The 24218-nt window shown below is 41.1% G+C and overlaps 1 protein-coding gene across 2 annotated transcripts; it reads left to right on the forward strand.

Moving 5' to 3' along the window:
• Window positions 1-22585, forward strand: LOC125901725 (CTD small phosphatase-like protein). Of its 2 annotated transcripts, XM_049597591.1 has the most exons (8): window positions 2-661; window positions 14585-14742; window positions 14876-14908; window positions 17357-17458; window positions 19491-19547; window positions 20438-20530; window positions 21117-21302; window positions 21757-22585. In XM_049597591.1, the coding sequence occupies exons 1-8, from the start codon at window positions 586-588 to the stop codon at window positions 21880-21882; spliced, it is 831 nt and encodes a 276-aa protein (XP_049453548.1). In that variant the 5' UTR covers window positions 2-585; the 3' UTR covers window positions 21883-22585. The 2 variants fall into 2 exon arrangements, with proteins under 2 accessions (XP_049453549.1, XP_049453548.1); XM_049597592.1 differs by lacking the exon at window positions 14876-14908 and having other exon boundaries at window positions 1-661.
• The last annotated feature ends 1633 nt before the right edge of the window (window positions 22586-24218 follow it).

Genomic DNA, 24218 nt, shown 5'->3' on the forward strand with positions numbered 1-24218 from the left:
CCTCCCACTCCGAGTGCCCCCGCTTCAGATGCAACTCAAAATACATAAAGCCTCCATGTTGCACGGGGAATGTAGGGCCAGCAGATATGAACTGTTTGCTTAAAAGTGGACTTTAACGCCCAATAACTTCGTTTCGATACACGCTTTTGGACACGACCGATCCGACGGGCTTCCTTGTGTTTTCAGCGTTGTTCCAGACACGGCCTCACATTTTGGATGATCGGAGCTTCACAGCTAGCTAACTCGCTAACACCAAGCTAACTTCAGCTAGTTAGCAACTCGGTTGCTTTTTGTGTTTATTCTTTTCAGCCGCATACGCTGTCGGGTGTTGCTCTGAAAATACTTGTGGGCAGCGATGATATTTTGCCATAAATGAGAGCCATTCACTGGCCTCCATTCACCACCGTGCTAGCTGGCTGGCTACCACCGCTGCCACAACACTTCGCCCCGGACGGTTGCCTGGCTTTGTGGGGTGGCTGGTCATCCTCGTCTTAAACAGCTAGCTAACGGTAGCTAGCAAACGAAGCAAGGGCGCTAGTACGAATAACATTGTGGGAAACAAAACAGGAATAACCACCCGTCTAAATGGACCACATGTCCATAATAACCCAGGTTTCCAACCCGAAGGAGGAGGAAATAATATCCTTTAACCAGGAAAAAGGTAAGGAAAACTCAATTCACGGTAGCGAACTAATGCTAGCCGGCTAACTACTTTTCTCAACTGACGTTAGCCTTTAGCTCGCGGTTGCTATCTGCTCCAGTAGTTGCAGACACTGGTTGCCTGTTTGTGTGACTCATATGAAACCTGCGAACATAACTAGCGTTGGTTAACAAACTCTTAGAAAGCAACAAGTTTATCAGAGCGGCCTCGTCCCGGTGAAGTTATTGAACTGGCTTAACGCCTGTATGTTGCGCGTTAAACACGGAGAGCGTTCCGGTGTCAGGACGTGTGGTTTTATCTCATTAACGTTCATTAACGTTAACACATGTGTTGCGTAGGAGTAGCTGTCCACACCAACTTAAACCCAGTGATGCCAAGTCTTGGCTCCTAAATGTCTGGCATTTCACTTTTACTTTCGTGTTTTGGCTACAGATCTGGACTGAGTGATCTGCTAGTAGGTGAATCACTCTATGAGTCATGACCTCAAGAAGCTAAAAAGTTCATGGTGGTTTGGTTTGTGGGGTAGTAAGACGTCTTTAGGGATGAAGACAGATGCAGATTCAGACTGAGGTGAACTAAATGCTGTCAGTGATCACTCATTCTTGAGAATTGGGACAAATTACGTCCTGCCCTAAAAAACCAAAACAAAAAAGTCTTAAAGTTACATATAAACACCCTAATTTCATTTCTGGGGTGAAACATTGTTTTAAAGCATTTATATGAATGAAACATTTTAAATATTTTGATCTGCTAAACTTGCCCTGTGCCAGAAAACACCCTCATCCCAGATAGGTTTGCAATGGTATGAGATTTTCACAGTTCAGTAACCATCTCAGAAAATATCAGAATATCACAGTGTTTCAGAATTTATTTTATTTTCAGACAGAATAACTCTTAAAAGAATGAAAACATAAGATTTCTCATTGGTTGAATTAATATTTTATTACTGTAATTGAAACTTGAAACCATTTTGTTAATGGACATATGTTCAAAAAAAAGTCTGTCCTTAGAAAATAATCAAAATAAAGGGGAAAAATAGAAATGGCTACTCACTACAACTGCTGTGAAATTAAAGATAACTTCTTGTGAACTCTGCAAGTTAAAGAAAAGAATTAAATCACTAGGACTTTGATCTTTTAATACATATTTTCACAGCCTAATTGAAGAGTTCAAATCAAAATTCGCCAAAAGCTCCTAATTTTCAGTAATGAGTGCTGGACTGAGTGATCTGCTAGTAGGTGATTCACTATGTGAACCATGACCACAAGAAACTAAGGAGTTCATGGTGGTTTGGTTTGCGGGTTAGCAAGATGTTTTTTGGGATGACACAAACGTGCATACAGAGAGGACGTATCTGGACAGTAATGCTGGATATAAAATGTCTAGTGCAGTGGTGTCAAATTCCTTTTAGGTCATGGGCCACATACAGCCTAACCTAATCTCAAGTGGGCCGGGCCAGTAAAACCATCGCATAATAACCTGTAAATAACAACGCCTACATTTTTTTTAACTTCCTTTTAGTGTAAAGAAGTATTTTTGACTTTACAGTATGTTCCTCACTGTCATTCCATGTGCATTTTTCCATACATTTCCACTCCTGTGTGGTAATACTGTCATCACCACACCAAACTAAAGAGAAAGCTACAGAGGAAGCAGATTAAGTCTTCCCCTGCCTTAAAAACCATCTTCATCTTAAGTCTTGACACAGCCTTAACAATAGGGTTAGATCTTATTGTTTAAAGATTGACATCTGATACAGATTCTTTGTTATGAAACTGCTGACTGACAATATTTTGCAAAAAGGCTCCTAACTGTTCAACTTGCTGGCCCCTCTTAGCCTTCACGAGTGCATCAATATTAGTTGTGCAAAGTCTCCCAGTAGGCCAGATTAAACTTTTTGGCGTGCCTGGCTGTATGTTTGACACTTCTGGTGTAGTGAATTAGAACATAATCTTCTGTTAGACATGAACCCTTGATGTGGCACAGCCATCAGAGGATGCACTGATTTACATTACTATCAGTTTATCTCCTTTGGTCCATGTTGTAGACACTGAAGCTGCCTTATCTCTGATGAACACTGTCCAATGTGTTTTCTGGGTTGTGTGTTACCACTACCAGATGAATGTTAACTTTGGTATTTTTTCAAGCTGGGCCTTATTATCCATGTTTTTATGTCTGAGTAACTTACTGGAACAAATTTTGAAATTGGTCCAGTATTGAGTAAGAGGGCTGACTTAACAGGCCGCAGTGCAGCCACTCAGGGCATTTGTGCATCATGAGTTTATGCCCACTAAAGGTGGTTGTTTTTACCACTGACAGGCTCAGATTATTTATTTACATGTTTGACAAAATTATAGAAAGGATCACCACAGAGACAGACCTTTACGTTGAAGAGTAAGATCCTTTTTGTTTTACCAGAAACAGCCTTAAATCACTATCACCAAACCCACCAACCTCCATTTAGATCAACAGTCCTTTTAGTGTGTATTGAGCCAGGATGTTTTCACAACCAGCTGGGTGAATTAAGAGTTAATTTCAACCAATCCAGAGTTGGTGGTTGTTGGAAAAGTGAAAAGATGAACCAAAACAACTTTTGTGAGTTTTATTCTGTTTCTGTCGACTTCGAATGAAGTGTGTTTAATGATGATATTCAATGGAGTCGGGTTGGTGTTGGCAATGGAGATTTCGGGGCTGTTTCTGGTTGAACAAAAAGAATACTATTCTTAACAAGGAGGTCTATCGCTGTAGGGATCCTTTCCATATTGATATCAGACCCTTCTGACAATCTGAGCCTGTCAGTGACAAAATGAACACTTTAAGTGGACATAAAATGACTGAGTGGAGCACTGACTGGTTACATTGCAGCCTGTTTTTTCACTGCCCACTGCAGCACTCTCTCTCAATGCTGAACCAGTTTCAGAAATTGTTGTTTCCATCAGTCACTCAGATGCAAAAACATATGAAAATTAAGTTGAAAAAATGCCAAAGTTATCCTCTAGGAAGGCATTTCTCCATTTTTATCTCCAATAAAAATACATTCTTATTGTAGATAGAACTGTTATTTTGACTTTTAGTTAACAGTCACCTACATAAAAGGAGATCTCAAGGTCAGTATGGTCCCCTTCATTTTCACTTACACTCCATCTGTCATTGCTCTTTATTTATTTCTCCACTCACACTTAAGCAGGCGCTGTAGTGGAGGTCAGATCTCTCCTTCAAGATCATAGCTGCTAATGTCCATTCATTCCCATTCCTGGGGGCTACCCTGACACTTTGTGGGTCACGCAGGCCCATGGGACATGTATCAGTATCACATCTCAAACCTTGCATGTCAGACTATTAGTAATGTGAGAACTTAAGTCTTTCATGCACAACAATGCAATGTCCTCTGAGGGTACAAAGGTATCCCTCCGTAGCTACTATGGATGATATGTGATTTGAACATATGTGTGCGTCATGTGAGATATCATTGCGTGTATGTTGGAGAATAAAGGCAGGGACTGACCTATGCAATATGAATGTATGGCAGTAAAAATGCATATTTCATTGCTGCTTGATATTTGCCTCAGTAAAGATATTATCAGGATATAGTTGTTTGGTTTGAAAGCTATCAGAAGATATTTTTAAGGTTTGCATTTTATAAGTCACAAAGTGATGCTTGGTGGTTGTGCTGTTGTGTTGGGAAAAGTGACGGTGAAGTCATTTAGGGTCACTGGGTAGGAGTAATGCTGAAATGATTAGTTTGTTAAGTGGTTAGTTGATAGAAAGATTCATCTGGTAATCAGGGTTGCCGTGTTCATGGAAAACCTGGAAAAGTCATGGAATTTCACAATTTCATTTTCTAGGCCTGAAAAAGCCATGGGATTTTGTTATTTGTAATGAAATTAATTCTCACAGTAATCTTTTGTGAATAACCTTCCACATAATGTGACTCAACGGCAAATTTGTTTTCTGTTAAGTTTGATTTGATATTTATTTCAAAAATGTAAAAAAGACATGAACATACACACAAGCAGACAGACAGAAAGAAAGTAATATTTACAGACAATGAGAGGCATATTTAGAAGCAATTGTCAATACGTAGTTACTTTGATTACATATTTGAAAAGGAGTGGGAAGAAGTATAAACTTATTTAATCCCACCCCCTCTCCATAAGTCATTGAGTGATAATGAAGAGTGATGTGCATGCTTTTCCGAAATAAAAATTGTGTTATGAGTCCTTGAAAAGCACGGAAAAGTTTTTGAAAATTTTGTTCATGAAAACATGTGGGAACCCTGGGTAATGGTTAAAAGTAAATAAAATGAAAGGTTAAAGTAACTCAGTAAAATACCAGACAGTGCATGATGGGAAAGGGATCCTTCCTCTGCTGCTCTTCCTGGGGTTTCTTCCATGTTCTCCCTGTTAAAGTTTTTTGGTGGGAGGTTTTCCTTAACTGAGCGAGTGTCCAGGTCAGAGGGTGTTGTATGCTGTCCAGATGGCGAAACCCCCCGAGACATATTTGTGATACTGGGCTATATAAAGAAAACTGACTTCACTTGCAGGCCATGGCTAAATTAATGAAAATTTGTCTTTGCTTTGTTTTTTTGTTAAAAAAAAAATCCTTTAGCTATTGGTCAGAGAAAAAAGGCAAATGTACAGCATCATTTTGGGCTCATGATGTGGATTTGTCTTTATTTATAGACTACATGATTAATTGGAAAGTTGTGTCATCCTTGTTAAGGATACACAGAAGGTCGTCGAACTTTAACCAAGACCAAATGTCATTTAGGACATTTAAATCGGAGACAACAGGCTTCCTTGTGGAGTCATGTTAATGCAGTCTTGCTTTCTGGTAGCATTTAGTGCTATCTCATATTTTACCAACAGAGCAGTTTGAGCAGCACTACACACACTCACACAGAGGCCATTATTAGGTGTGATTTTGCACAACAGTTAATTCCCTGAGTAATTAGAGTTGTCTGTTCTGTGGGAAACAGATGAGTTAAAGGACAAAGAAAAGCAGTGATGCTGCTGTTTGTTTTCCTACTTCTTCCATTTTTTCTTAAGAATGAGTCACACAGAAATCTTCCCAAGGGGCAAAGTCAAGTATAACCATCATTACAGTAATATTATGGCCATGTCCTTTCTTCCATTTGTTTTAGACATTGTGAAAACAGGTTTGAGAGTAAGGGGCACAGCTGTGATATTAAAAGGAATTTTGAAAAGATCCAGGAGTTCCTTTAACCACTCTGTCACTGTCAGAGTATACAGCAGAATCATTAGCTTTATTTTTTAGCTTTATCTGTTCATTACACAGTCAACCAGGGATTTGACTGTCCCCTATCTGTCGCAAATCACTTCACATGTAGACCATCCCAGCAGCTGTCCTAAAGGAATTTGACAGGTAGTCTGCCATTGCTTGAACAGGCTCCAAACTGTCTGGACAGAAATTGACCACCTTTGCTCTCAGTGTTCCTTTACTGGCTGTCTTTCGACATGTGCCTGCCTTTCACACTGGTTTGGCTGCCAAGCAGCAGCCTAAATATAGCTGCCCTGTTGGCCAGGGCACCACTGACCTCGAGGCCAAGTATAACTACTTGCAAAGATGACAATGATGACATTTTTTCTTCATTCTCACAGTCATTCAGGGCTTTAGTTTTCAAAAGAAGAGAAGAAGGGCTGTGGGCTTAGTGAGTCTTTTTTGGTCTCCTTGGGGTTTCTGTTGGTGTTAATGAAGAGATGTATTAACTATTTTAAAGTAGCCTCTTTACTCAGATTTTTACACTAGGGCCATAATGCATTTATGAGATATGTAAGGTATCTCTTGCATGATCCTTCATTGTCAAGATAAATACTCCTCTATAGTCATGGTACCAAACATGTTTCTGAGGATTGATTTATATGCTGTGGTATCCACTGAACAATGCAGGGATTCAATGGTTGTCACTGTAATTTTAACCAAAAAGATTTTGCCCCCCCCCCCCCCCCCAATGACCATTTGTATAACAATTACTCACCCATGTCATGTTGAATTTGCGAATAAAACTGGCTCTGACATACCTCCAGTGAACAAAGAATTCAAAAAGAGAAAATTCTTGATGAATTAAAGTCATGGGTCATTGAGACATTAACAAAACTATATGGAAATGTGTTTACAACCTCTTACATAACTGGTGTAGTATAGTCCAAGTCTCATTTAACCAGTCACATGCTCAGTACTTCTCAAACAGACAGCTCTGTCCATCGGGAAACTGAAATCAAAGTAAAACTTATGTACACTCTCTTCAAAGGCAGACTACATTGATAAAAACAGTAATTTTACCTCACTGAACACGGGAGCTGCTGGTCTTCCCGGCGTCGGCATCAGTAGTCTGTTTGTGTAATATTGTGACTTTGCCAAAATCACTCTGTAACACAAGCAATCGAGGCAGAGGTAGACCACTAGCTCCCTTGTACCACTGGGTAAAATTATGTTGTTTTTTTTCCACAAACAGAACTGTTCGTAAATACAGAGCACTGTTGGAATGTGTGGTACTGTTATTCAGAGCATCACAGTCTCGGAGCAGCAGAGCACCAACCGGAATGAGTGTGTGATTAACCCAACCATTCGTTAACTCTTGGAGAAAAAGAACGCTCCGTTAATTCAAACAACAGCGCTCCCATTTTAGGAACACACTCATAATGCTGAATATTAAAATCATTTTAAATTTTTTTTATAAATGTCTTTGAACCGTGCTCTTCAGTTAATTATTCCGGAAACTTGAAAAGCACTCGGAGAGTGTAGACCTCCGCCAAGCAGCTTGGATTTCCCGCCATTTTATTATTTTATCCACTTCGCTTCAACCAATCACCAGCAAAATTTTATCTGTTCCTTGTCCCATTATCAACCTTTCCAGTTACTTTGCAGACAAACAAACCAACGCGGGCGAAAACATAACCTCCTTGGTGGAGGTAATTAGATACACATATTGTTTGAAAAATATACATGGGCAGTATTCGTATACATGATGCATTATTAAATGGCTTGTGGCCACAGTTTTTGATTAATACAAAAACACTCACAAAATATAACTCATAAGCAATAACAACAAACACAAGTGGGATCCTCAGCAACATATAAGCAACAAATGAGCAACTCAGACAATACCGTTCATGTTCAAAAGGGGTAAGAAGAAGTTAAAAACTTTCCTGGTCCCACTCCATTTTATTTTTAATATATTGATAATAAAAAAAGGTTCAGTTAACAGCCACCAGTGTCCATGATATTTATCTCGATCGACTTTGACAAATCGACACTTTTGGACAGAACAAGAACAAAATAATCAGAACAGATGCACCAAACCCATCAAACAGTTGCAATCAAGGAATAACCAAATAGAAACTCACTGGTCCAGTTCGTAACCATTCATTGTTGTTCATTGTTGTTTCTATGTTTGAATCCACAGTCCAGTTGGGGCCTTTTCATGTAGAGTTGCTCGTGCATGTGTGGTTTTTACTCCCACAGTCCAAATATATGCAGATAAAGCAAACTGGTTACTTTAAAGTGCCTGTGTATGAGAACCTGTGTGACCACCATCAAAGGTATACCTCGCTTCTGGGGTAGTTTCCAGCCCTGGTGCAGGATAAGCAAGTATAGAAAATAAAGCATAGTAGAATAGATAACAATTTGAATTTAATAACCTTTAAAAAAGTTTCAGTTGTTGTCTAAGGTTAGTAAGTGATCAAAAGACCTGTCAATCCATTTGGGAACAAGAGCAGGTTCCAGTCTTTTGTTTTTCTGGTGGTGGGATGATCCTTTTGTTTACATTGTGATTATATATTGTGTCTTTAGCATTATTATATCTTTAGATTGTTAAGACAGAGATCCATTAATGGTGGAAGTTAAGAGCTTATCACTGCAGAGCTGAGGCCGACTCTGACGGCTGCTTGTGTTGTAGCCACAGCGCATTCACAAACATTCCTCAAAGTTGGGAACATGTCAGGTTTCAAGGTGATAGAAGTGGTTGCTTGTATCACTGCCTCTGTTGACTCTTGCCTCTCACAGTCTGTAGATTTCTGTGTTCTGCTCTTCTTAAAAGCAAACCTTTTTTTATACTATCTATAAAACACTCTTAATAATGTCGGCATGTGTTGTTGCCTCCCTTCTTCACACACCTTTTCTCTGTATGCAGATATGCATATTTAAGGTCAGTGAGAGGCTTCACTTCATTTTCATATCGTTATTTTTTATATTAGAGAAATAAAGACACTAGACTCTGTCAAGTGCCTGTTGCATGTTTACTGTTGACATACAGTGGAAAGTTTTCCAGTCCAATTCAATTAGAGATGTCCGTAGTGTTACTTAGACAAATGCTCAGTGCACCAACTACAAAGTTTTAATGGCCCTGACGCACCAAGCCGACGACTGGCCATTGGCAGTGTCGGGCCCTCAGTGAGCATCTGTCGCCCTAGTTGGCTGTTGTCTTGCCAGTGTGTTCAGGTGCAAGTTTTTGGCTTAGACCCAGGCGATGTAAGGCAACATAACAGAAGGCCTTCATCGCAACTAGTTCTTTGATGTTGGTTTGGTGTCTGGGTCTTAAGATACCACTGCTTTGTAGGAGTGTATATTACCAATTTCATCACAATACAATATTATGTTGATTCTTTGGACAATGATATGATATTTGCTGATAGTACAAAGTCTGCCACGATGCGATTTCGATTTATTGCAATTCAGGGACCTGTGATCAATATGAGACAATACACAATCTGTTACAGAAGATGCTGCCACACCTTTGTTTTTTTAGCATAAATTAGCCTAGCAGCTAGCGAGTTATTCGTCTGCTCATAGCTCCACAAATTACATGTAACGTTACTATTTTTGTTACTCACCATTGGGTTACGTCACTGTATCTCCTGACAGAATGCATGCATGTTTTTTCAGCCAAACATTGTTGAAACAGAGCAGCTAATGTTGCTGTAGTGAGAAGTTAACTGAGTGAGATGCTCCTTCAGACAGGTACATCCTGTTTTGTCCCGTAACAGCATTGTTTACATACGGCATGTGCTCTCTCTGTTGATCCTATTTTGTCCATCATCAAAAATATTTCCACATTGCTGATTTATTTCCCAGTAAATAACGTAATCCTCATCGTCTTTCAAAATGAAGGTGTATGATATATCAGTATCAATGATATTGGATTGTTGATCATTGAATGGATATATTGATCCGGATCGATTGCTTACAGCATGCGGAAAGGGAGTGATTAATCCTCTGTGTTTGATTAGGCTAACCCTTACACAAAGCTGCGTTAACAATCACAAACCCACTCAAGAGTGTAGGACGTAACATATACTTTTTGACCTAGGGAAAGAGGTGTTTTTCCCTGGTCTGAACCCCACTGGAAGTTGTCAGACCTACTGATGGGTGATATAAAGTGTGTTTGTATGTGGACAGCCTTGTGGTGGGTATACTGTACCTTTAAAGACATAACAGCCAAGAGCCATAAATTGTTGTTGGGGAATAAATAGTTAATGTTTTTGGTAATAAAACCTTGGACTGTGTTGTGCAAAACATGTGAATAAAGGAACTGAACTTTGACCTGTAACTTGATTGATTAAACCCAGTGCACCCTCTTATTAGTGGCATTGACTCCAGGTGAGCGATGCGTGTGTGTGAGGCTCAGTTCCGCTCTGTGCATGACTCAGTAGTCCTTGGGTGTTTTCTGAGGGTCTTTGTGCAGGAATCAATACAGCAGCCACTTGTAGTGATGAGTCACAGGAAGCTGGCGACTGCCTCCCTGTCCCAGTTTTACAGTAACACAAAGCTGACATGACAAGGCGAAGTCCAGTTTAAAAAGATAAATCATGTCGTCCTGATTAGGTTGATGTTTAGATTTAAACTGAGCTTACTGTGGCAGATGTGATCAGCTATAGCTGGGGCATCACAGATAATTGGGTGGTTGTTGCAGTGATGTGAAAAAGTTTTCCAGTGGGTCAGATGGTGGCCTTTAAACTCTGGAAACATTGGGCAGCAGCAGGAATTTCTTATGCATCCGGTTTTATTGTTTTAAATATAGCACTTGCAGTATGCCTCTTTGCTTGTGGACACTAAGAAGATGTGATAGGGTTTTCCTGTGGGATTTTTTTTGCTTGCATTACTTGCATTTACAAAAGTGATGTCAGTCTCACTCTGCTGCTAATTTGTCTCATTTATTATTATTTCTTGTAATCTTAAACTGTTTGCTACATGTGTATGTATATTCCAAAAAAAGTGTATCCATGTAAATGAATTGCATCAACAGATAACTGCGCTTTTTTTAAAAACAAAATCTGAAATAGTTAATTAGAATAAAATAAACTATAATATATAACAAAAAACAGTAACATTACTAAAAGCCAGATACAGTCATACTACTTTGTTATCACTGCTTGACTGAGCAAATCCATGTGTTTAAAACAGTCACTGAATGTTTTAATGTTGTTCCCTTGATGCACTGATCTTTCAGCTGATGGCTGTAATCGGCCAGTTTTGAGCTTGATCGGTCATGACCGGTGACCGACCGGTCAGCCTCAGGTATAGCTTATCATGGCAGCTTTAGAAACATGGCAGTGAAACATGGCAGACTCTGTAGATGAGGACCCGCTCCCTATGTAGATATAAAGACATTCTAAGTTCATGAAAACACAACGATACACTAAAACCTGGGTCTTCAACAGGGGGTCCATGACCCATGGTGGGTCCTGAGAGAAATAAAATCTATTGATAATTTACAGTGCACAACATTGATTATATAACATTGAAACATGATGTATATGAATCTGCCAAATAATTGTTATTTCTATGGCTTATGCACCATAAAAAGGTTAGGTTATACACAGCATTTTTAGCTGACCCTCACATTATTGTACACCAAATTTAATATGCAACTCCATATTATACAGTATGTAGTAATGGGTCTTAGGGCTGGGCGATACAACCTCAAATCAGTCACGATTAATTGAACACTTTACCTTGATTACAATTAATAAACGATTATTTTGTGGGGGGATTTGCCCTCATAGTTCACTGACAAGGTTTGTACTGTCAATATACTCAACTAATAAAACTTGGATATTTTTATATAATGAAAGAGTGCATATCTTATCTTTGTAATTTTAAAATAATCGAAGGAAACACACACAGATTAATGATGTATGGTTATTTATTGAATGTTTCAAACAATTGAAATCAAAACACACATCTCTTCAAATGAAAACGTCTAACGAAATAGGTCACATTTTAGTTTGAATGTAAAAAGCAAGCTCCCTGAAAACGCAGAAAATAAATAACTCGCATTTCTTTTAAACAAAATAAATTATTTTAAATATTGTCATGTGAAAATTAGAAAAAAGGCCACATTTTAGTTTTAAAGTAAAAATGAAGTTCTTTAAAACTGTATTAAATAAATACTTGAATCATATTTTTTTGTAGCAATGCACTGTTCATATTTGGTACATGATTTTGCTCCAAGTGCTAAAACAGATCAGTGGTATTTCCTTGGGTCTGTGAAACGGTTTTTCGCAGTGTTTACATTTAATTTCTTTCTGCTCAGTGTTGTCTTTACGAAAGTGACGGGCGCGTCATTTCTCTTTGGTACAAGCTGTTCAAGCTGTTCAAGTTGCTCAGTTGGCTTGGTATTTGGACGGGGCGGAGTCATGTGACTAAACATGCAGTAGTACATTTTTAAGGGAACAATACATGAACACACACATTGGGGAAAGTATTAACAGAATTTTTAAAAAGCCCGAATTATTGACATGGGCAAGATAACATTTGTTAGAGGTTCTGAATAGGCCCGTTTCCACCGCAGGAACTTTGGGGTAAATTTACGGGGCCGGGGCCGTTGGTGCGTGTCTCCACCACAGGAACCACCCCCGAAGGACAGAGTTCCGGAACTTTTACGGGGGTAAACAAGTTCCTGCCTCAGAGTAGGTACTCAGAACGGCCCCGAAAGACTCCTGGCTGGGGCTTGGGGATTACTTGGTGCTGATTGGATATACTCAAGGAGGGATGTGATGTCAACAGAAAGAAACAAAATAGCCGCCATTTTTAAAACTCAGCAGACGAGGGTTAGCTCGTTCATATAGCTTCCGCCACCATGTAAAAAAAACTCACTAAATGGCCCATGAAAAAAATTTTTTGTTGTAACTAAGACATCCGCTGGAAAAAAAAAAAAAAAAATTCACGGGCCCTTTAGTGAGTTACAGACACCGTTAAGGGCTATCAGCTAACGGCGTCCCTACGTCGCCCCGGTAAATGGTTGCGCAATGATTACGTCACATCCAGAGCCCGTAACTTTACAGGAACCTTCCTCGTACTCCGCTCTCTCTCAGTGGAGACACGGCGGTTGAGAGGGCCTTGCGAGAGGACGTTCCTGTAGTAGTTCCTGCCCCCCAAACAGTACCAGGAACTTCTTCAGTGGAAACGGGCCTAATGTCGGTTTCGATTAATTGCCCAGCCTGAGGGGTTCCCTGCTCTGTCTTTCTTTTAGCTAAGGAGTCTTTGGCCTGGAAAACATTGACGACCCCCGCGCTAAAGAAAACACACTTATTATATTCCATTTCTGCCAATATATCCTAAATCCTACACACTGGACCTTTAAATGATCTTGTGGTGAAGGAGCTAGAGTCACTGATAAGATATAGTCTAAATACCCGGCGCAGTGTGCCGTGCCTCTAAAGGCAGTAATTAATGTGACTGGAAGCCAGTGATAGAAAACAGAGAGTTCGGGAAGGCAAAGTGTTTCATGTGGTCATGACATGCTGTTAGTCTGTCAGTGTCTGACAGCTTTCCTGCACTGATGAGTATTTTTAACCATGGAATCTCGAATTGATGTAATCTTCTTAAAACAATAGTGTGGAAACTCCGCATTATATCGTAACATGACATGATCTGAGCCTCTGGCTGCTTTTGTTGCCTCGAGATAATATGATATGTAGGAATGTGATGTTGGAAAAACACTTGACAAAGTTGGATTGATGTAAAAATAGTTGGGGTATTTGTGAGGGTTGACTACAGTTTGTTGTCGTGTACAAGTCATTTGATGTGTTTTGTTCTGGCGCTGTGTTTCCTTTGACAAATGTCTGTTGAGTATTTGTTTAAGGTCAGGAGCACAAAGTGGCACAATATCAAGATGCCAAAAGACATGACATAATGCTATTTGCTCTTCGCTGGTCTTCAGTTGCAAAAGCATTCTGGTTGTGTGAGCCGAGGGGTGAGGAGGAGGGGTACTAATGGGTGGAGAGGAATGCAGCCTTGTATAGGCTCTGCGGGGTCTGAGGGCCTCCCACCTCCTCCCTCCCCTCCTCGTCTCTTGTGCACGTCCAGGCTGCTTCAGTCACTCACCTGCCAGCTGAAACATGGGAGGGAAATGTAAGCAAGCTTTCAAAATGGAGACTCCTAGGCCAATCAGGGGAAGGGATCCACGGCAGGGCAAAAAGGAGGAGGGAGGAGCGTGCAGCTTCTAACTTGTCACTATTAATAAAAGCTTGGTGTCTGATTTAGGCCCTGCTCCGTAGTCCTGGAATGAGAGACGATTTGCAATCAGAGCAGAGCGTGCTCTGAACTGTCGCTATGTGTGACTGATGAAGTCACCCTGGCCAGCCAAGTTATTTTCTGATCAGTGGTTCTGCCAGGCCGGGTCAACGAAACCAACGCTAATGCCAGTTAATCACACTGTCAAGGTCTCACCTATTGTTGTGATTCAGCTCAGCTCACACCACCGTGGCCACTTAGGAGGATTGTAATGAACATATAACAGTTTGTTCGCAGTTATTCCAGCAGCGTCCGCAGCTCAGCATGCAAATAACCAAACGTAAATGCTTCCCAGCTTCAGCCTGCTCCATTTTTGTGACAGAACATCGATTTGCATATCCACTTGTTCACCCTCCGCTCTCCCACTCCCTCCTGTTGTTTTGACAGCGTCCCAGTCGAACAGCAGCCTAAAGAAGCAGAGGAGCCGGAGCATCTTCAGCACATTCTTCTGCTGCTTCCGCAACTACAATGTGGACCCGCCAGCCACCAACACCAACACCAGCTCCCAGCCTCCACCTGTTGAGGAGAATGGATCGCCTCCCAAGGTGCTGCTCCGCCAAACACATGCGATCTGTTTTTTCTTTATGTTTGTGCACCTTTTTGTTTTTCTTTTTTTGCTCTCCTTCCTGCCCCTCACCCGGTTTTTGTATGTGTGTGTCTATCTCTCCTGTGTTGTAGTCTGACCAGGTCGAGGTCATCCCTGTCCCTAGTGTATGTATTGCCTTTTTTTGTTCTTTTCCTTTGCATGCAGGCTGAGTGGGCTGGTGCTGGCACATCCTGTCTGTGTGGGCTCCAGTGCTCCTCAGAGAGCTTTTGCTCTGCAACCGTACTGCGGTTCATTTTCAGCCGATCGTAGCACTGGCTGCATGGAAGGTGTATATGCACCTGTGGGTTTAAGTGATGCCTCAGTGCCTGATCTGCATGAGTGACAATTGGTGGTTTGTATGCTTTCAGAAATACTGTGACACTAACTGTCTAACAAGTTCAGTGTAAAACTGTTTGTATTAATGGCCTCAGGTGCTTCCATGCCAGACCTAAATCCATTTATTGTGCTGCTTAGCCATGCAATTGAATTAAATAATGAGAGTTAAGCTTCACAGTAGTTCCTCATCTTTAGGTTTGCTTCTTCAACTAAAGGGTGGAACTAATTAAACCAGCCTGGTACTGGTTCAATCACCCATCAATGAATGTATGAAGCTCAACTCTTAAAGGGACAGTTCACCCCAAAATCAAAAATCTGTATTTTTCCTCTTACCTGTAGTGCTATTTATCAGTCTAGATTGTTTTGGTGTGAGTTGCAGAGTGTTGGAGATATTAGCTGTAGAGATGTCTGCCTTCTCTCCACTGTAATGGAACTAGATGGCACTCAGCTTTTGGTGCTTAAAGTACCCAAAAAATAAATACAAAAAAACTCAACAACAGTGTCTCTTTTTCCAGAAATCATGACCTGGTTACGATAGCTACCCTTTGAAAGTCGAATGTTTGAATCATCAGTCAAAGACCCCTCAGTTGACTGAGACAGCTTCAAGTCGAGCAGTAGTTTTTTCACTATTATGATGCTCTTAAGTACAGGCAGCTGTGGACACAGAGGCACCTGCCTGCAGGAAGAGAGGCTTTGCCCCGTAAGGCTCTGAAATAACCAGGTCGTTATTTCTGAAAAGAGACATTGCTGATGAGTAGGCTTTGGCCGTATCTATTTTTTCATACCTTCCTGAAATTTCACCAGGGTATACTGTATATGATGGTATCTGTGTGAGGCATGATTCAAGTTCTCTCTTTCACCAAACTTAGACAAACATTATCTTAATTACTTTGTTAACTTATTGTAAAACACACTTCATTCAAACTCGACAGAAACAAAATAAAACTCACCAAAACCATCTTAGTCAGGTCACTGTGCCACCAATCACCACCTCTTGTTTGATCATAGTAAACCCTTAGTCCACCACGTTAGATGTGAAAATCTGCTGTTTCCCATTGCAGTCTGTCTCTGCTGTTGTGGGCTGGCTGTTTACAGTCCTGTGACATTATCCCCACCACTGGCAGTCGCCATGTTGGTCAGCTCAGCTGTATGTTCCACCAGACAGACCACTGGTGGTGTGTGATGTGCACCACGTACAATACATCCTCATTACAGCCTCTACGGTATGAAGCTAATAGAAAGATAAGCATCTGGATTTTGACGGTATTAATAATCATACTGTCTGGATTTTGTAAATTTGTAAATATGATGTTTTTCAAATTTATTTTATTTTATTTTTATTTTATTTTTTTGGCACTTTGAGCCCTGCAAGCCAAGTGCCATCTAGTTCCATTATATTGGAGAGAAAGCAGACACCTCTATGGCCGATATCTCCAACACTCGGCAGCTCACACCAAAACAATCTAGACTGATAAACAGCACTACAGGTCAGCGGAAAAACATGTGCTTCTGATTCAGGGGAAACTGTCCCTTTAAGATCCATCACAACTGTTTGCACTGAGGCGTAGTTCCCACATGACTTCATCCTTTCATGCTCACACATGAATTTGAAGTTGATTGGCATTTTCAGAGAAAAGGTTTATGTTTGAGTTAATTCAATAAAACTGAAAGCAGCTAACCTTTGCATGGCCTTTGTTTTATTTATTTAAAACTGAAGGGGTTTTAAAGGTATACTGTGCAGAACTGTTACTCGCCAGCCAAAGTGAAAGTAAAAGCCAACCAGAGATTCACTCTCATTTGGCGTTCCACCTCGCTATGCATGTCTGCTGCTGACGGTCTTGCACCTGGTGGTTACCGCTTTATAAAGTCCCGACCTTGCCTGACCGCAGTGGGGTTGCACGCCCATATACGTCCTGAGTACAGAAAATAGGAAAATCCTGCATAGTATACCTTTAAGGCAGCGTTACCATCTCTGGGTAGGTGGCTGCAGCAGGGGGATATCTGGTGTTAAGAATCCCATAGGGTGTCATTTAAAAGCGATGGGTCTGTTAGATGCATCATTTCAGACATGGCTTTATCTCAGCTGCATTATCACCTGTAGAGATGCTCTTCCTAACATGGTTTTTGCTTCTCTGCTCAGCCGTCTACATTAATTTATGCAAAGTGTACGTCTTCTATCACTCTGTCTCTGTCACTTTCCATGTATCTGACACTATATGCCTCATCTTCCCCCACAGCCACCAGCCAAATACCTCCTACCAGAGATGATCATATCTGACTATGGCAAAAAGTGCGTGGTGATTGACTTGGATGAAACGCTCGTCCACAGCTCATTCAAGGTAAACACAGGCTAAAGTTAAAACTGAGGTCTACTGTTGCTGTTGTTCACAGTCGTCAGCTGTCAGTGAGTGTGAGCTGGCTAAGGCCTTCTGTGTAACAAAGGTACAGTCACCAGTTGGCTGACCATCGAAGTCTTTGCTTGAAAAATGCAAATCACCAATAGAAAAAAAATCAGACCCTTTACTACCCTGAAAAAATGAGTGTATTTAACTTGAGCTCCGTGCTGTATGTGTGCCTTGCAGTGAGAGTAATACATGTTCTATATCTGACGTTATCTTTGTCAGGCAATAACCTGCAGGAAGTCAAAGCTGTGTTGAGTCCATTAAAACACTGAGTAAACAAAGTGAGGAGAGGAGCAGGTGGTGGAGGATGATCAGGGGCAATATTACAGTCCTGACTGTGCATTTAAATAAATAAAAGCAGGGTGGTTATAGGAAAGTGTGAAGCCTGGCTGGTGTTGACAACCAGCTGCAGTTACAACTAGCCACAATTTACTCTTTAAAGGATTTTTTGGAGTGGGGTTGTTTGAGGTACTTTTTTATAATGAGCTTATTACCTACAGTAGATGTCAGCTGGCACGCCCCCAGTTTGAGAAGCAGATTGGAGTACCATCACGGACGCTAAACAGTAAACTGCTGTGGATGGGGGCAGCAACTAAATGTATTTTAGCCACATTAAAAAAAATCAATATCAGGTAAGGTAAAGGTAAAGCGTTGAAAATATTTAAACATATCGTACACTTGAATTGATAATGATTTCCAAGCTGTCTAAAATACAGCACCAAAATGCTGTTTGTGTACAAGGGACAGCTGGCAGGACAAGATCATTGACAGGACAAGTGTGATGTTTTGACAATGTGCTATGTGTGCGCCCCAAGGTGGGAGATTTTAAAAGTAGTGGATAGCTGTTAGCGGCTAACCCAAAGAAGAAGAAAAGCAGCCGAAAATGTCTGCAATTTGGGAAAACAGTGAGGTCTGGGAGCTCCTGCAATAATAATAATAATACATTGGATTTATATAGCGCTTTTCAGGATATTCAAAGACACTTTCGAGAGAGCAACAACATTAATCAAAAAAAAGATGACAATCCATAGGGGTGTAGAGAGGGACGTAGTCCAAAAAGGGCGAAGTACACTGAATTTAGAGGTCATAGGCAGTTTTGAAAAGGTGTGTTTTGAGGGTTCTTTTGAAGGCGGAGAGTGAGGGGGAGTCTCTGATGTCTTTATGGAGTGAGTTCCAGAGGGTGGGAGCAGCACCCTCCAAGCAGAAGACGAGATCAGCTGCCATATAACAGGGACACTAAATGATTGTAATCATCATGTTATGCTATTGTTCTTTAGAAAGTGCTGCTGAGACGTTTGTTATGTCACACTAGAGGTTGATGCTGTAGTAGTAAATGTCACGCCTCTTTGTGTGTGTAATGCCAGCATGCTGTCGCACTGAAGCAGCAAGATGCCAGCATTGTTTACTTCTGTGTAGAAATGCAGGACAGAAGGAACTTTGCAGCGGCCCTACAGCGTGATCTCTGTGTAAATGTATCTAAATGTATGTAAATCTGTAGGTAATACAATGACTATGGTTAAGTACCTCATACAACCCCACTTCACAAAATCCAAACTGTCCCTTTAAGCTTGAACAAGCATTGTCACATGTAGAAAGTTGTCTAAAGTGCAGTAGTAGTATCCTGCAGTGGCTGTTTTTGTGACAGTCCAGAACATGATGTGTGTAGACCTCGTTCTGCTCCTCTTCCTGTTTATCCCTCTTCGTACTCACTGTCCAGAGCCAGTCTGAGGGCGACCACCTCGTTGCCTGTCAAGTTAGATCATTAGTGAGTTTGCAGAAGGAGGGGGGACAACAAGGAGGATTTGTCTTGGCAAAAAAGAGACTGATAATTTTCTTCTTCCTTCCAGAGATTTGACAGTCTGTGAATTGCAGAGTTTTAGCGTTCCTTGCAGGACCTCTGCTGATCACTTGTGGTACTGCACCAACAGTTTGGATAACTCTGATAATGCTGTTGTGTTTCCTCTCACAGCCCATCAGCAATGCAGATTTTATTGTTCCAGTGGAGATCGATGGTACCGTTCATCAGGTATTGTACACACACCACAAAAAGACTCTTTTTTGTGACGTTTTCTTTTGTTTGTTAGAAGCACGAGTTACACTTTGTTTCTGTGTGAAGATCCTGGAGAGAATGGCTGTGATCCAGTTCAAGTAATCCAGGATAGGCTGTGTGTATCCTGGTTGGCCTATTCATGATTACTTGCACTGGGTGGCAACCGCTGAGCAAAGAGAGGAGGAGGAGGGCACCTAAACTGAGTGACAATGATGCCTTATAGAGATGTTGGTCACCAAGCTGGAGTTTTTTGATAATGCAAAAAATAAGTAGCAGGAATTTTTCTGCAGCAAACACTACCACAACATCCCTTGTCATCGATCCTGTTTGCGATTTTCATGGAAAGGATTTCAAAGCGCAGCCGGGACGAGGAAGGGGTCCGGTTTGGGGTCCTCAAAATTGCATCTCTAATTTTTACAGATGATGCGGTTCTGTTGGCTTCATTACACCGTGACCTCCAGCATGCACTGGGCAGTTTGCAGCCGAGTGTGAATGTCACACTGTACCCCGAATCTTGATAGATGAAGTTAATGTTAGAAAATGGCAGTTATCTTTAAGGGGGAGGGCTTGGAAAATAAGAACCGTGTGGGTTTTTACTTTTGTATCAATCAGCAATAAAAGTTGTAATATGTCCCGTTTGAGTTAATGTGCCTTATTTGACATCGCACAAGCTGAGATGCGACTATTGCACAAGCACAGATTGCCGTGTCGATGCTGAAACGATATGTCGTGCAGCCCCACATCATACTGTCTTAATACTGTGAAGGCGTTTTTGACTTTTAGTCGTTCATGTGTCTGACATTCATGTTACATCCTGAATGTTGTTTTTCCCCTACTCTGCCTAAACCCTGTGTTGTGTCTTGCAGGTATATGTGCTGAAACGACCCCACGTGGACGAGTTTCTTCAAAAGATGGGAGAGCTGTTTGAATGTGTGCTCTTTACAGCCAGTCTTGCCAAGGTATGTTCAGACCCGGAGACATTTTCTGCGCTCATGTGTCTTTCAGTTCCAAGTCAGTGACCGTGGAACAACATTTTCTATTTCCTTGTTCTGGTATTTTTCATCTGCTCTTGCTGTCTGAATTTTCACACTTCCTCTGCTTCGCTCTCCATCTGCGTCTTTTCCATCTTAGCCAATAATGCATGGGTAAGTTTTATGAATGAGACAGAGCAATAACTGTATTAAAGGCCTGATGTTTCAGTAGTCATTGGATGTTCCTCATGCTGTGTTTAAAGCTAGGTGTCAGTAGTGCTTGTTGTGTCATAGTGTAGTTTTTCCTGAGGCTTTTTTTCCTGTCAGGTAAACACAGCTGTTACAGCCTTTGCTTCCTTTGTAATTAAAGTGTAGCATTTGCAAGTTGTTTTGTTAGCCCTTTAGTTGAGGCATGTGACCAGAAGGATTTGCATCATAATGTGTTTACACGACGTGCTGTAATGTTTGATTTATTATGTGCATTTTCCAAAGATGTATAGCTGTGAAATCCAGTGTGATATTTGTTTTTGTAGCAGTCTGACATGTTGTTTGTGTGTTTGTTTGACTTGAACAGTATGCAGACCCTGTGGCAGACCTGCTGGACCAGTGGGGCGTATTTCGAGCGCGACTCTTTAGAGAGTCCTGCGTTTTTCACAGAGGGAACTATGTCAAAGACCTCAGCCGGCTGGGACGAGAACTCAGCAACGTCATCATTGTTGACAATTCACCCGCCTCTTATATTTTCCACCCAGAAAATGCTGTGAGTTCCTAAAGCACTGATCGTCTGAGCTGTCAGAAAGCAAGTTAAATTGGCAACAAAACATCCTACATATAGCATACACTTAACTGATAATGATTTTTATAGGTGGCTAAAGTACAATTTGTTGCTGCCTTTGTCCCCAGCAGTACATTGCTTAGCCTCTGTGTCAGTACCCCAGCCTGCTTCTCCAAACTGGAGGCATGCTGTCTACCGTGTGTAATACACTATGGATAAATACCTCGTATAGCCCCACTTCAAAAAATCTGAACGTTCCCTTTAATGTTTCATACTAAGGTAGATCAAGTTGCTCTGAGATTCAGTCACTTTTTAAAAAAAAAATAAAAAAAAAATACTGTTTTGGGTTTCTCTCTTCGTGTTTCAGTACGGTGTTAATTTTGTCGGTAGCTGGTGTTAAAATAAAAGCTAACTACAGGTTGTTTTCCTGTCTCTGAAGGTTCCTGTCCAATCCTGGTTTGACGATATGAATGACACAGAGCTCCTGGACCTGCTGCCTTTCTTTGAGGGACTCAGCAAAGAAGAAGAGGTTTACGGAGTCCTGCAGAATCTGAGAGGCAGGTAGCAGGACACACCACAGGGCCGCCTGTGCTCTCCATCCTCCTCTCTGTCGATCTCTGCCCCCTCCTACAGCCACATCTCTCAGACTCAGGCAGATCCTCCCACACGCGCCCCTCTTGTCTCTGCCCCAAGGGGACGCCTTGGAGTCTCACTGTGGAAACCGTCATGTTAACCCCGTCTCCGCTCTCATCTCCTGGTGAACGGCTGCCTTCTGAGTGCCATCAGAAAATTTAAAACAAACAAAAAAATAAAACACTAAATATCCCAGGAGCACTGTGTTTCACACAAACCATACCAGAAAGCGTTCAGAGTGTCCTAAGTTAATAATACTGGGGACAAAATGCTAAGAGGAGTGAACTCTGGTCTTTATTTTCAAACCAACAAAGTTTTACTATTCGGTGAAGTGCTTATTTTAAAACCAAAAAAAAAAAAAAGGTTTTGTCCGAAATTTCTTTTGTGGTACCACACAAAAGTCTGAAATGATTTTGTCCTCGTATTGTTGCTATGCAGGCAGTTTCTGGTGGTAGAAAGGACTGTGATTCTCTTTTCTTACTGAATGAAGTGCCTTGTGTGAATGTTGTTTATATGGGAAGATATTTTGTACATGGCATATTTCCAGAGTACTTCAGTCTTTTCACACACAATATGCTTTAAAGTGGACACAGAAGTATCTTGATATAAAAGTTTTACTTTTTTTGATTATCAAACGCTGGGTAAATGTCTCCATAGTATTCTTTTTTTTTTTTTTCTTTTTTTTTTCTTCTCTCCCGGTATGCTTGTGCCATTATATAGATGTGACTTTGTTTCTTTCTGCTTTCATTATACGTAGAAATAGTTTACTTTGTTTTAGGCGAAGGAGTACGTTTGCAATTGTGAACTTTACGCCCCATCTGCAAGTACAGTAGTTCTCTGATAGTTTGATCTGAAAGCTCAGATAAATTGTGCCATTTTATTTTCTGTCTTCGCCCCCTTTATCTCATTTTATTATTATTTGCCAAATAAGAAAATTATTTTTTAACAGGCTTCATATCTTTAACAGGGGTTCAGCTATAACTGTTAAACCTTTAGTTGTAAGTATAGCGTTATAGGTTTTATTCTTTTGACAAATAGTTGTATGTTTTTAATGTTATGAGGTCCTTGTTTGTCATGTTGTGCTTATCATGTGGCTAGCTGTTAGCCCACCTGCTTTCTTGTTCTATTTTATCGTTTTTTTGTTTTGTTTTGTTTTGTTTTTTGTTTTTTTGTTTTTTTGGGCACACGAGTGGTGCAGCTTCACCCTTACACCTCTTCTTAACTGGACGCGATGCAAATGAGTGAACATCAAATTGTTGTAGTGGTTAGCCATGAAGAAGTCCTAATTTGCTCAGTGCATCAGCATACAGGCCACGCGACGTGTTGCTTGGTTCAAGCAATACTCGCCCAGATTTGCGCACTTTAGGGATGTCAGCAATTAATCTGTTAACCGCCGAGAATATTCTTGACCGGTTACGCATGTCGGTCGATAGGCTAAACAGCCAGCGAGCTGCATCAGCATGCAGAAACGTAGTTCTCGCTGCCCACCCTTCAGTCTCCACTGGTTAGCTAGCCGCTCTGCACCGCCCAGGTTGGGCGGGAACTTACGTTAGCTAGCTGCACCACTCGTTTACTGCTAGTAACACCATCCTGAACTAATAGTATTTTTGTGGAAACATTGAGCCCACCGTATGCTGTCCCCTAGGTCGATTCAGTGAGTAATCAGTTCAATTTTAAGCTGCAAAACCCCTTTTGCATCACTGTTAGCTCTGTTAGCACCGTTAGCAGTGTCAACACACCTGGTTTTGCTAGTTAACAATGCTAAAAGAATTCTGTGGCTCAAAATGAAGCGACATTCTCACCGGGACAACTTTGGGGGAGACTGGAGGGTGGCTTAATGTGTTGCAGTGATGTCATCCATCACTGGGATGGTTTTCCAGTGGTAGTTGCAAATGATCAGTGCTGCTAGCTAACCTAGCTCACACCTGACCTGGGTGGCGCACAGTGCAGAGCAGCCCGGGCTAGCTTACCAGTGGAGATCAGAGGGTGGGCAGTGGGTGCTATGTCTTAGCATGTTAACATTGCCAGCAGGCTGTCCGTCAGCAAAGCCAACAGTAAACAAAATCAAAGGCAAAACATTAAAATGTCACCACCTCTGCATGGATAGCACTTTGAAATGCAGCACTGAAGCTCACAGAGTCATTGGAATGCCAGACTAAAAAGAAAGGTCTCTTATATTTCATGATATTTTGCATTGTTTACTGCAAAATTAATTAGTTAAATACCAGTTAATGGGTGTCTGTTGATGGACTGTCAAAAGAAAAATTA

The sequence above is a fragment of the Epinephelus fuscoguttatus genome, linkage group LG15, assembly GCF_011397635.1.
Source record: "Epinephelus fuscoguttatus linkage group LG15, E.fuscoguttatus.final_Chr_v1".
NCBI lineage: Eukaryota > Metazoa > Chordata > Actinopteri > Perciformes > Serranidae > Epinephelus > Epinephelus fuscoguttatus.

Bases quoted from the DNA above. Each gene is read 5' to 3' on its own strand.
- LOC125901725 (XM_049597591.1), top strand. From the start codon at position 586: ATGGACCACATGTCCATAATAACCCAGGTTTCCAACCCGAAGGAGGAG. The intron at 662-14,584 runs GTAAGGAAAACT...TTGTTTTGACAG, and splicing joins ATCCTTTAACCAGGAAAAAG to CGTCCCAGTCGAACAGCAGC. The intron at 20,531-21,116 runs GTATGTTCAGAC...TGACTTGAACAG, and splicing joins TTACAGCCAGTCTTGCCAAG to TATGCAGACCCTGTGGCAGA.